This window comes from Acanthochromis polyacanthus, chromosome 23, assembly GCF_021347895.1.
Source record: "Acanthochromis polyacanthus isolate Apoly-LR-REF ecotype Palm Island chromosome 23, KAUST_Apoly_ChrSc, whole genome shotgun sequence".
NCBI classification, from domain to species: Eukaryota; Metazoa; Chordata; class Actinopteri; family Pomacentridae; genus Acanthochromis; species Acanthochromis polyacanthus.
This window is the reverse complement of record NC_067135.1, coordinates 15,705,108-15,719,618: the sequence shown is the minus strand read 5'-3', so window position 1 is coordinate 15,719,618 and position 14,511 is coordinate 15,705,108. Positions and strand designations below refer to the sequence as shown.

General features: G+C 40.1%; 1 protein-coding gene across 1 annotated transcript; it reads left to right on the top strand.

Annotated features, from left to right (window-relative positions):
* Positions 1 to 1,738: 1,738 nt before the first annotated feature.
* cckar (cholecystokinin A receptor) lies at positions 1,739 to 13,268 on the top strand. Its single transcript, XM_022204425.2, has 5 exons — positions 1,739 to 2,334; positions 2,878 to 3,129; positions 7,312 to 7,573; positions 7,980 to 8,107; positions 8,651 to 13,268. Exons 1-5 carry the CDS (start codon positions 2,208 to 2,210, stop codon positions 9,250 to 9,252), a joined length of 1,371 nt encoding a protein of 456 aa, XP_022060117.1. The 5' UTR covers positions 1,739 to 2,207; the 3' UTR covers positions 9,253 to 13,268.
* Positions 13,269 to 14,511: the final 1,243 nt, after the last annotated feature.

The following is a 14,511-nucleotide window of genomic DNA, read 5'->3' as shown; positions in this document are numbered from 1 at the left end:
TCTCTTATAAGTTACCGTTTATCATAATTCTATTTACTCTTTATGTTTAATATGGCTGCAACCAAGTGTCGGGCAGTTCACATGCACATTTCCAACAGATTGGTGCACTTTATGCACTTTAAATTACCACATTTGATTTTTTTTAAGTGAATCAGTGTCACAATTTATAATAAATGGCATATTTACGCATGAAAGCACAGTCTGCTTAAGTTCAGTTTTCAGGTACTTGGACCTGACTTGTCAATTCAGTCGAGTGAAGTTAAGTTGAGGCAGTTTTGCAATTTAAATATTAAGGTTAAGATATTCATCCATTATCTATATAACGCTTAATCCTCATTAGGGTTCCATGGGGGCTGGAGTCTTTCCCAGCTGACTTAGGGTGAAGGCAGGAGACACCCTGGACAGGTAACCAGTCTGTCAAAGAGCTGCATATACAGACAAACAATCACACTCACATTCACACCTACGGACAGTTTAGAACCACCAGTTAACCTCAGCATGTTTTTGGACTGTGGGAGGAAGCCGGAGTACCTTGAAAAAACCCACATATGCAGAGGGAGAACATGCAGACTCTATGCAGAAAGATGCATTCAAACCAGGGATCGTCTAGCTGCAAGGCCAAAGTGCTAACCACCAATCCACTGTGCAGCCCAGGCTATGATCCTTTTGTCTATATATTATACACATTGACTCAGCTAATTTAAGGTTAACACACTCCATTATTCCAATAAAATCAAATTTAGCTGACTAACTTAAGTGTTAAAGTTTGGATCCTACAGTATTAAATACGCTGCCAAATTATCTAAATTAAGAAACAAAATTATAATATTATAACAAAATTATAAATGGAACCTCTAACAAATCAAACAGTTTTCTTTGAGAAAGTGTTTAGCAACAGTAGAGATGAAAAATTCCTGTTAACAGGAGGAGAACTCTGGCAGAACCAGGTACAGATAAGCCAGGTACAGATTTTGTCTCAGTTATCATTTCATTGCAATTTGCATCTGTTTGGCTTTTAAAAGTGTTCAAATTGTTTTGACTTCACAATAAAAATGCACATGTGACAATCACATGACACAGACACATTCTGGACATACTGACACATAAAGTTCAATCCAACTGGCATGTCATTTTTCAAGATAATTTTCTATACCGTATTATTCCTTCCCAGTTCCCTCTAACTTTCTACTTCCTGAAACTGCACAGTCCGAAATACTACAGGAGCAATTATCTGTTATAATCTTCATTTTATGTGTCTGTAGTTTCCAATTAGTGCTTTCTTACAGTGGTAGGACTCATTTAACTGGACAAAATGGGGTTTGTTTGACTGTGTGATGTTTCACTGTTAAGTGAATTTATTTTTGTAATTAAAGGCCAAAGATCTCTTGTGTTTGATCAGCCTTAAATAACAGCAGGTTACATCTGGACTGAAAATATCACCAACTGCTTCTCCCACATGCTTTATTCCCCACAGGGTTTGGATTTTTTTTTTTTAAAGGAGTTCAGAAAAAAAATATGCAAGATGATAATTGCTACTTAGCTTTTTCAGTGGATGAGACAATATTCAGAGCTGTTCTGAACACGGCATGTGATAGAATCCGAAATATCAGAGATAACGAGCCTATCTCTCCAGCCATCAGAACAATTACAGCTCGACTCAGTGAGCTTCCATATTGTTGCTGACATGTCCTCATGAAATGCCACAGTCGGCAATAGCATGGATGAAAGAGCCATGAGAATGTAGGTGCATGTCCAACTCTGAATTTGTGGCTTTAATCTTCTGAATTCTGTATGTGATCCAGGAAATAACATTCTATTATGACACCGGCAAATGTTTCAACCCTTTTGCATGTCTCTGTTACTGCCATGATTTCCCACTTTGTGATTTATAAAAGGAAATAAGGGAGGGGGCTCTATAGGCGGGCTGAACGACCCTTCCACATGTTATCAGGAGTTGGAAATACTGAGCGCCAGAGGAGCGCAGCGCACCGCAGCGAGTGCGCACAGGAACTTGCAGAGACAACTCCTCTAGTTCCTCATCGCTTCATTTCAAAAATCATCTTTGGACATTTGAATTTTTATTTTTTTTATTTTTATTTTTTGCCAAATCCCGTCCTTCAGAGCATTTTTTTTCTTCCTTGAATGAGCATGACGGTTGCTGCTCATATGACTGATTTCACTTGAGGCTATACAGGAGAGAAAGCGAAATGGAGACGTTTACAATACATGACCTCCTCGTAAATTCAACTGATCTCAACAAGATTTTGTGCAGTCTTGGCATCAAGAATATTTCCGATTGCGAGAGCGAGCAGGACCCCCCACCAGAACATAAAGGTACAGTGGATTCAGTCGCGTAATGCAATCAAATACGTGAGATCTTGTCCAGAAGTAGACATTTATGTTGTAAAGTCTGATATTTATTTTAGTCTAAATACATTTATCGGACTCCAGCTTGTGCCATTAGAGCGGCAGCTTTGGGCATTTTCCATGCGTCAGTGCGCATTACGCATATGGCTCAGGTCCTCCATGAAGCTAATAGCCTGCTGATTGTTGGTAGTTATACATAATATTGTCTCTGTGCACGAGTTCGGCATGTGTGAAGTGAACAGAAATGCCAATATACACTTTATAGGCGCAAAACAGAGAACACAGAGTCATGAGCTTGGTGCATTTTTGGACATAAAACCAGCAACCTTGGAAATCCAATGCAGTGTTCTTACTGAGAGATACGAATGCAAATACTGAGCAACATTTTGCTGTGTAAGAAGTGCTATTTTACCAATATTGGAGAGATTTTTAATTATAGAATGTACATTAATTAAAATATATACAAATACATATTGCATTCACTTGTGTGTGTCCGTTCCCCACTCTCAGACATCAATCAGACCGTACGGATCGTCCTCTACAGCCTCATCTTCCTCCTCAGCATCCTGGGCAACAGCCTCATCATCGCCGTCCTGGTGAGAAACAGGCGCATGAGAACCGTCACCAACCTGTTCCTGCTGTCTCTGGCTGCCAGCGACCTGATGGTCTCCCTGGTCTGCATCCCCTTCACCCTCATCCCCAACCTCATGAGGAACTTCATCTTCGGCACTGGCATATGCAAGCTGGTCATGTACTTCATGGGTATGTGGATGTATGAGATGGATTTGACACACTGCAGCTCAGATCTGTACATGATACACTATTTTAAACCGTTATGAGTTTTTCCAGCTCTTAGGAGTGATGACTTCTTCTCGAGCTACTTCAGAATTTGCAGATTCTGAGTATAAATATGCCAATTTTTCACACGAATGCACCCATTTCTGCCATCTCCCAAAATGTTTCCACTCTCCATGTCTATAAATAATTATTCATCGCATTATAAATCTGAGACATCTGAGGCCAAGATTAATTTTCCCGTGTGTTCAAATTCTCCTGATGGTTTAATGAGCTTGAGCTATAACAGTCCTGCTGAAAGGAAACATGTTCTAAGAATGCGCTTTTACCTGGAGGCGTATTTGCAGCACGAGTAAACAAAAAATATTCTATTATATTATAGGTAGAAAAGGGAATTTATTTACAATTAAATTTAAAAAAGTGTGTTTTTGCTTTCCAGCTGATGCTAAAATATGTGGAGATTGTTAATGTATCTATTACACATAGAACATAGATACACAGATATATAATAATAATAACAGATATAGAATAATTAGGTCCCACTCCGAAGAGAAACCAGAGCTTGCAAAAGGTTCTGAGGTGCGTATAGAATATGCACAAACCGACATTGGGGGAATGGATACGCTATCTCAGCTGCAGTCTGAGTGAAAGAGGTATGATGTGAATTCGCAACAATTGCTGTCAAGGGGTTAAATTAGCCAAATGTGCACAAAAAGTGCTGTTCAAGTTGTGACAGATTCTTCATCCAGGAGGACAACGACCAGTACAGACACTCCTTTGATCAGTGACTATAAAACGCAAGCTTAAAATGTAGCTTTATTCAAATGGTGCAATGCCACAGACGACAAGAAAAGGACAAGAGCGTGCCGGATGCAGGGATTTTGCATTTATCGTCCAAGGAATCTTTTTGGACTGCATGGTACAACACACAATTTGTCAAATGACACTCTGGGTGGACGTGTCTGACAAACTAACCCTGTTCCCTAAAATATCTGTCAACTTCACCGAGCCCTTCAGGAAGAGTGGGACAGCATTCCACAAACAGCAATGTCAACTTCATTAACTCAACTCATTATCTCAACTCATATACTTTCCACTAAACCTGATTTTAACATACACTGCCGTTCAAAAGTCACTTACAATTGTCCTTATTTTTGAAAGAAAAGCATTTTTTTCAATGAAAATAACATGAAATGAATCAGAAATACAATCTAGTCATAGTTAATGTGGTAAATGACTATTCCAGCTGGAAACGGTTGATTTTTAATGGAATATCTCCATAGGGGTACAGAGGAACATTTCCAGCAACCGTCACTCCTGTGTTCTAATGCTACATTGTGTTAGCTAATGGTGTGCAAGCTAATGGTGTTGAAAGGCTAATTGATGATTAGGAAACCCTTGTGCAATTATGTTAGCACATGAATATAAGTGTGAGTTTTCATGGAAAACATGAAATTGTCTGGGCGACCCCAAAATTTTGAATGGTAGTGTATGTGTGAACATCAAGTTTTGCATAATTCAACTTGAGATTTTGCAAAATCTACTGAGGAAGACAGAGAAGATTAATTTAAGCATAAACCACACAAGACACAAATTGTTACTGATCGTTTTATGTACTGTTTTAAAGTAATCGCTAATCTACTGTACCAGAAAATAATTTTATTCCTCTGTCTGAATTGTGCATCTAAGAGTAAAGAGCGCTATATGCTAAGCAAGGTAAATCAGTTCAAAATAGAACTGGAAGAACATACTGTAGAATTTGTGTTTGTTGTGTTGCTGTTGGTTACTCACCCACATTTCTACCAATTCCCAGGTTAAATTATCTCCAAATTACTTCACAGTACCCTGCAGAAACCACAGTTAATGGAAGATTTGAAATGCATGCATAAAAGCGTATCAGACAAATACATTACTTACATGTCACAATAAACGTGTTTTCCGCTTTATTTCATTGTTTCATTTATTTTTTATTCAAGTATTTGGACTCTTTCATCCAGACAGCTTCGAAAGGAGATGAGTCAATCCAATCAAGGATGTGAATCAGCTCCTCCCGGCTCTTAATTTGCTTGTGATTCTGACAAATTCCCCATGTTTCTTCTTGTACCTCTCAGAAAGCCTCTACTGGGAGCTTTGTAATAAGGTGCAGTCATTACAGATGCTGCACCCAACACTAATATGTCATTTTCATCCAATTACGGGTCCGCTAGGAAATGCGATTTTCATTTTTCTCCTTTCTTCCTGTTGCTCCATTTAGACGCTCGCTGAGACCAGAGCGCTGTCTTCCAGGATTATTGCTTCATTTGTCCTCGTGTTTATCTGTTTACGTGCCGTCGTTCTCGAATTGTACAAAACAAAATTTTAAGTGTATTTATAGATCTGATTCTTGTTATTGTGACTGAGAGAGGGACCGCTGACAGACCATGCAGGATGTGCTCTGTGGCCGCTCAGCAGTTAAAGTTAATGTGACAAAACATTAATGTGCCAGCAGCATCACAAACATTACAGTAAACAGTGTCAGGTTGTGTTGGACGTGAACCATACAGGGAGCGTCAAAGCGCACGAGGGAGGGGGAAAAAATGGATTAATGGTTAATAAAAAAAGAGTAATACCACTGGAGTGACTGTTCCCTTACACGTGAAGCTACAGCACAGGGGCAGTTAGCTTAGCATGAACAAAAAACTAGCCTAGCTTTGTCAAAGCAGTTGAAATATCTGCTCTACAAAAGTGAAAGCTACTATACTAACCACTAAAACGGTTTATTTTTAGTGACATATAGTTTAAGTTAATTTATGCTAAGTCTTATTCACAAGTGGAAGCTCATTTGAGTTAGCTTTTTCCTCTCCTTCATTGACAGGCTTGTTAATGTCAAAATTACCGTCACAACAGGAAACAAAGCTAGCAACCTACTACACTGAGAATTTGGACAAAGACTTTGATAGTTTTTTTTTTTTTTTTTTTCTGTGAAGTACACATTTTAATGACAGTGCTCATCTCCCTGTGAGTTAATATTTCACCAGACAAATCCCAAACTGCATCCTTAGCTTAGCTCTACCCAATATAAGGATTTTTTTTTCCTGTATCGTGGAATGATAGTGAGGTGCAAGTTAAGGTAAGCCACGTTAAGTAAAAAAACAAACAAAACGACAAAACAGTGTTTTTACATAAGATGGTAAAGCTAATTTTTCCGAGCTATAGCTAAATGAGAATGGTATCTTCACATCTTAGCGTCCCCAAATGGTAGAAACATGCAGACTATAGGTTGGCACTATTGTAAGTGTGTTAACTAAGACGTTAGCTTCATCGCACATAAAACCACAATGTCTTATTTTCACAGTTTGGTTTTCGAATGTCTTGAACAAATGAGATGTGACGTATTATTCAGGAAACTTAAGAAGTGTTGGGTGGTGTTTTTCACCTGTGGACAATTATGCTAGCTCTTTTCCACTGTTCCTTCTCTTTATGCTACGCAAAGCTAATAACCTTCTGACTGCAGCTGTAAATTTACTGTGAAGATGTGATTTTATCATGCAGTTTAATGTAAATTTGACCTGAGAGGGCATTTATGTTATTTTTTTCTGTCAGATATCATTTTTACAATTATTCCAGCACCATGTAAATATATTTATAACTCTAAGCAAGACAGGAAGTACTTATTTTCCAACATGGCCGCTGACTTCTGTGGGTTCGTACGAAACAAAGCAAAAACACATCGATAACTAAAAAGACTGTGTTACCTGAGTTGTAGTTAGGGTTAATGCTAATAAACAACTTTTCTAACCGAAGGATTGGTTACAGCTTAATGCCATTTTACAAATAAAATTACATTAGCATAAAGAAATGCACTATATATGAATTTGCAGCACTAGTCAGAAGTTTGTTATAATCAGTCAAAAATGTATTTTCTGAAGTATGTTTCTGTGTATATAACCTCAGCGACTTGTCAAGACAGGTACTGATATCTTTGTCGACTTTCCAAGTTCTTGTCCCAACTGGAGGCGTCATTCACAGGAATCCACTCAGTTGAGAATAACATTTGAGACACCGCATGCATCGATAACTCTCAGCAAGACAGCAGACTACTCCTCTAAAGAAAAATAAGTTTCTAAAAATTCTGTTCACTGTGTAATTCTAATTTTCTGCTCTGTGCAGGGGTCTCAGTAAGTGTTTCCACCTTCAACTTGGTGGCCATCTCCCTGGAGCGCTACAGTGCCATTTGCAACCCACTGACCTCCAGGTCGTGGCAGACAAAGTCCCACGCTGCTAAAGTCATCACCGCAACTTGGGTGGCCTCCTTCATACTGATGCTGCCCTACCCCATTTCCAGCACCCTCAAGCCCTTCACCCGCCTCAACAACAGCACCGGGCACATGTGTCGGCTGGTGTGGCCCAACGACACCATCCAGCAGTCCTGGTGAGCTGAAAATGAATCCATCAGGGAGAGTCGTACCTCAGAATGCCGCTGAGGCATCTTCACACTCACATGCTGAGACAGGATGTCAGAAAAAGTAGCCAGCTGTCAGTTCCAGCGGTCTCTTTATTGATTTTCTCAGCCTGGAGTTGCTGGTGAGAGACAAGTCTGGAAAGACATAGATAGGACCCTTCAAAGTAAAAGCACATGATTTTCAGTTTAAAAACAACACTAAACAAATGCTTTTACAGGCAGGATTATAATTACAGAATGAAAATGACAATGTCATTAAAAAGGCAAAGGAAAACTATTAATTAAATGCAATAGATTACAAATTAAAGGTAGAGGTTCACAGAGCAATGTTATTTTAAATGATATACAATGAATAGACAAACTGTGTTCCTTGCAGGTATGTGTCTCTGTTGTTACTGCTCTTCCTGATCCCTGGGATTGTCATGATGACAGCCTATGGACTCATCTCCTTGGAGCTCTTTCGCGGCATCAGGTTTGAGATGTCCAACAGGAGATCAAGCAGAGGTAAGAAAATTGAAAGTTACTTAAAAAGAACAACAGAGCAATGATTTTTGTTTCTCAGCACTTTTTCACTTTTAAAAATGCAGCAGAAGCAGCTGAACACTGCGGTTTTTAGCAAACATCACCAAAACAGGAATAAAAAATGCATTTCTTTGGGACTATTTCCAGCTGCAGATTAATAAACATTTGTTGCTGCAGCAAGGATTTCCAATTTATAACAAACTGAAGTGCCCATGTTAATCGCATTGAAGGACCAAGTCACCGAGCCCAAAGATGTGACTTACTGGTGCGTTTTTAATGGTGTTTGGACAAGTAGGAAGAAACCACTCGGGCTCGGTTACACAGCACTTGTTGAAAGGATTCATTCACATTCATCAGACTCATCCAGACAGCCTGATAAGTTTAATCCATTAAAGTCCCTTTGAGATGCCTACCATTTCTAGGCCTTAAGTGGCAGACGAGGCCCTAACTTTTAAACTCATGGAGGCTTTGATGTCGTATTTGCGCTCTTATGCTGCACTCTTTTCATGTTCCTTTCCCTGACAGACCGACAATCCAGCACTGGCAGCATCAAACCAGGTGACAGTGATGGCTGTTACTTGCAGCCGTCTAAAAAGAAGAGCGCAACGGTCAGTACTGGCAACTTTCCCAACTCCAGCAGCAAGCCAATGATGGGGCGTGTGTGCAGCAGCAGCTCTACATCCAACCTGATGGCCAAGAAGCGTGTGATCCGCATGCTCCTGGTCATTGTCTTTCTCTTTTTCCTGTGCTGGACCCCCGTCTTCGTGGTCAACGCGTGGCAGGCTTTCGATCGGCGCTCGGCCTACCGTCTGACCGGTGCGCCCATCTCCTTCATCCACCTGCTGTCCTACACCTCAGCCTGCGTCAACCCCATCATTTACTGCTTCATGAACAAGCGTTTCCGCCAGGGCATGCTGGCCACCTTCACCTGCTGCAGCTGCTTCAGGAGGAGCAGCAGAGGCGGTTCGGGGAGGTCGTCTGGAAGCAGAATGACTAAAGGGGAAGTGAGCAGATCGAGATCGGGGCCAAAGATCCCTGAGCAGAATGGTCACACCCCGCCAAGTGGAGGCAGCACACGCTTCACGTACACCGGCATCCGTGCATCAGCCTGGAGTGAGTTGACTTAGACTGGACTGATGTGTCTGTGTGAAAGTACTGGCCTGAGTGCAAACACATGAAGGAATCTGTGGTGTGTTATTTTAGCGTAAAGCCCTCACAGTGCTTATAGGACTAGTTTATGAGCAGCTATGTCGCTTTAGCTCAAGTGTGACATGACATGGGTACGTTATATTGTCTGTGGAGCAGAACTGGCGCACATTCAGTGCTCTACTAGCACATCAACAAGGCCAAATGTTTCCGTAAAGCTTGGAGCATTCAAAGTGGCTAAGTGATACCTGATCATATATGGCTTCAGGGGTCACAAGTCTGACAGAAAGATAAAAAGCCTATCCTTTTTTCATATTTAACCACATTTTACTGCATCTGTAACTGAGCAGGCACTAGAAAGTCTTTCAGAAACCACGTAACTACTTTTCAAGTTAATCAGTGTCAAAAGGTTAACACAAAAGGATAAGCATCTTCTTACATATCTCTCATGAAAACACCGAGGTCTGGCTCACTCGATGTTTTCAACAATGTCAGTTCAAGGTTTTCTTGCTAGCTAATCTGCAGACGTGACTGCAGTTGTTTGCCCAGTTTATGTCAAAGTCAAAGAAATACCTTCAAAGTCAATGTGACTTTAAAGAACTACTGTTATAGTTGTTTAAGTGGAGAAGAATATTGTCACAATTTCTTTAATAGCTAGACTGTACAGGTCACGCATGCTTTGTCTTACTAGTCATTTCTGAAAATATATTATGAGACCTTCCTGACTTGTGTAATCCATCATATTGTGTAGTAATACAGCTAAAATGTCACGACATTAACTCTCAACATGAAGGCAGGTTTAAAGAAAGTTTCACCAAGAATTGATCCAGAGACTTTATCTAAAAGATCAATAAAGTCACAGATGGGTTTGTATACTACTATTTTGGCATCTTGGTGTCCTGAAACTGGATAGAGCGAATGAGTATATCTGATCGAAAAAAAACAAAAACAAACTGAGGTTCTTGTCAATCACAAGGGAGCCACATCCTAAACCTTGATGTATTGTCTGTTTTCCACTAAAGAGGACTATAATTTACAAATTAACATCATGGAATATGAAAACAAACTTGATGCTACCAACTGAAATGATAAAACTCACTAAGAAAACGACTGAAGTAACATATCAATAAGAAGTGAGTCCTTTCTGCCTGGATTTGTATTTAATCTGACTTCTTTAAGCAACAAGAGAAGTCGCCTCCTGCTGGTCAGAAAGAAATGTAAAACACTTTACTTGTTTGTTTACAAAAAATATTAATGCTAAGCTAAGCGTCTCCTGACTCTAGCTTCATAAATTATGCTGACAATCCTATTTTCCCCAACATGTGAGACCATTTATTACTCAGCCAAGGAACACGGTAGAGTTATGATTGGCATACGTTTGTCTCTCTGTTCGTCTGTCTTTGCACAACATTACTCACAAACGGACAAACAGATTTGGATGAAATTTTCAGGGAAGGTCAGAAATGACACATGGACCAAGTCATTAGATTTTAGCAGCGATGCAGCTTACAGTCTGGTTTCATGGATTTGTTAAAGATTTCTGTATCACTGCAAGATGGTGGCATGGCATCACTGTAACTATGACAACAAGTGAACACTACATAACATGATTGTGATCCAATTACAAATCGACCGCTGTGGACTTTTCTGTCGGAAATCATACAAGGAACAGTTGACTAAATTGTCGAGGTGTTTTGAGTCCCATCAATTCCTGCTGTCCCCTACATATTTAGGTCACGCAATTCGGTATCCGTACAAAACATACACATGCATAGCACACGCTTGTGCTCAGCGCAAGGTCATTTTTTATTAAAGATATTATCTGTCAGAAATTATGCAGTGACTGAGCAGCCTTGGAGGAGTACTGTGCTCTCTGAGTGCCTCTCTTGTTGTTTAATGTAATGGATTACACAACTAACATTTGCCTTTCTATTCAGAAATACTTCAAAGTCGTGTTAGACATACAACGCATCTAAGACATCACTCATTGGTTTGTGGATTTAAATTTGGAACTTGGCTGCCTTCATCTTTTCAAACCTGACACCAAAAGTGAGCAGTGTGATCTGAATAGGAATTTGAGGACACTATACGATACAGCAGTGACCTGCCAATCACAAGGTAGTCACTGCTTGATCATCTACTATACTCAAAAATGGACGATAATTTACTAAATAAACATCATGCTGTATTGAAGGAGTCTTGAAACTAGGGATTGAGACCATAAACTTAATAGGAAAACATTTACTGAGGTAGCAGATCAAGGAAGAAGTTGGGTCATTTTCTCATAGACTTTTATTACCTCCGCCAGGAGGTTATGTAATCACCGGAGTTTGTTTGTCTGTCTGTCTGTGTGTGTGTCCGTTTGTCTGTTAACAGCATAACTCAAAAAGTCATGGACGGATTTTCACCAAATTTTTACAGGATGTCCGGAAGAGCAAAAGTAACAATCGATTAGATTTTGGAGGTGATCCGGATCACCGTCTGGATCCAGGATTTTTTTTGAAGGTCTCTGTCCAATTGAGAGAACTGTAAACACTTCCCGGAAGTGTTTACAGTTGTACTGTAATATTAAGATCACAAGTATTGCCTTTGAATGTTTCTCCACAATTGTCAGACATTTGGATTCTGGTGGAAGACAGAAAAACCCAATGGATCCAGACGGTGATCCGGATCACCTCCAAAATCTAATCGATTGTCTGGATCCAGACGGTGATCCGGATCACCTCCAAAATCTAATCGATTGTCTGGATCCAGACGGTGATCCGGATCACCTCCAAAATCTAATCGATTGTTACTTTTGCTCGTCCGGACATCCTGTAAAAATTTGGTGAAAATCCGTCCATGACTTTTTGAGTTATGCTGTTAACAGACAAACGGACACACACACAAACAGACAGACAGACAAACAGATGGCCTGGCGGAGGTATGCGCTCTCCGAGTGCTTTTCGAGTTTAATCAGATTTCTTTTTTTGCAACAGCAGGTGTCGCCTCCTGTTGGCTGTTAGAATGAATGCAGGTGTAAGACATTTTCGTGTTTATTTTTTTGTCTTTTCAAACTCAAAAGCTACATTTGTCTTTTAAATACAGTGCACGAAATCACAAAAGCAGCATTAATATTTGTGACTTTTAATCATGTAGCTACTGGCTTCCCCTATGTGCCAGAAACAATCTCACTTTTGTAAACAGGCTACTATTTGTCATCTTCAGCAGTGACTGCCTGGTACGCTGCAGTGTAAACCTACTCAGTAGCTTCAAAACAAAAATCCCCCACTGCACAAGTAGTTCTGCTCACGTCCTTGACCCACTGTGTGTGTGTGGTTACCTAAGGGATTGTACAGTGTGTACAATGTGAACTGGAGAGGCCTTATCAATATGTGGGACTCTAAACACCTGCAGCTCCTCTTCAAAGAGTGAATTCCTGGCATTAGCCGCGGTTCGTCCTGTTAAATATAGCAGCATCGATGTAGCAACATATTCTGTGTCTCTGTATCAGTATGTTGTGTAAATTGTTTCTTTTAACCAAATGGAAAATGTTGTATTTTTCAAGTGTTTTGTTCTGCTGCATGATACTTTGCTCATAACTGAATGTATAAACATAATCCCAGTAAATGTACTGGTTTGTAATGTACACGGTGTCTACAACGCATCAACTAATAGCTGACCTTGATTGCCTAGTATGCAGACTCGGGGCAGAGGAGCTTGGAGCTTTTAACAGCTTTCAGGGGATGTAAAGAACAGAGGGAATCTGCTGGGACTTCTTCCCAGGGATAAGAGCTCCATTTGGGCTCAGTGGACGCCCAAAGCTCTGACCCGCCTTCACACTGCAGCCGCTGGGAGACGTTTAACCGTCACTGGAGGGGAGAAAAGATAAAATATGGCTCAGTTAAGTCTTTACACAAGGAAAAGGAAGCTATTTTTGCTGAAATATTTAAAGTGAAGTGTAAATCCATACTTGCTTAAGCTTCAGGTGACGATTAAAAACATACACAAACCGAGACTTTTATATCACTTTTTTTTATTTCTCATTTTTATGCCAATATTGCAAGTTTTTTTTCTCGTTTTTTTTTCTTCTTTTAATGACATACAGATTTTTGAGCATGATCTGGAGCTGCAATATGTACAAAAACAAACTAACGTATGTTATCAAAAAAACCGTCCCCTTTGTTTTGACGTTATTGCTAAATGTTACAAACGGCACAGGTTTCTACCATCAGCAACCCTTTGAGCACTGAGTATACTACCACAATGACACCTCTGCTTACCATTTACTAGAATAATACACAGATACAGTGAGAGAAGTGAAAGATAGTGAAAGGACGTGACGAAGAAGAAGAGGAGGAGGAGGAGAGGGGAAATGACAAAACAAAAAGTGAACTGCAAAGCTAAGCATAACAGGCTGCATGTTAAAAAAGAACAAAAGGAAGGAAGGTGGGGAAAAGGTGAGAAAACTCCACATGTACATACAAAAAAACATGAGTGAGGATGAAATGTGAGAGAAATAGAAAGGTTAGCGCTCTGTAGTGCAAACAGCCAAATAGTCTTAAGGAGAAGTAAGGCTGAGTGCGACAGAGAAGGGCTCCACACTCCTTTTTTTATTTGTTTAAAGCTGCCTCTCACTCTGCCCTGTTTTGTTTAGCAGTGCATGAAAACTACATTATAAAAGACATTTGGCATATTAGAGGATACATACATTGTTCAGAGCTCATTATAAAAACAAAAACACAAGAACAGCTGCTTTTGGAGGTGTAAAACAAACATGACCGGACACACAAAGAGAAAAAAAAGCAGTTAAGATATTCTGTCAAAGCATTAAAATGCTAAGGAGATGGTGTTTTTTTTTTCTCTATGAAAGCTTTGCCGCCAGGTTAACACAGCGTGCATTTTGAGAAGGCATGTAACATTGCTATATCTTCTACCCCTTTTGACAGTTCATCCCCTTTATGAATGAGGTGTTATCAAGTTATTTGTATCCTCCCTTTCCCTTAAAACTCCAGATGCTTTAAGAGAAACTGTAAACCAGCTCGGATTGTCAAGGCGACACATTTTCCAAACGCATGCATCACCCCTTTTATTAGTTTGAGCGAATGTGACAAAGCTGCTCTGTTCAGACTCGCAGGAAGAGAAGTAGAGGAGCCACGGGTGGTTAGCCTAAAGAGGGGACTCGACATGTAAACAAAAACCAAAAATATCCAAAGCTCGCGGGGCGGTGAAGGAGGGGCGGGCGATGCTAATGCAGAAGC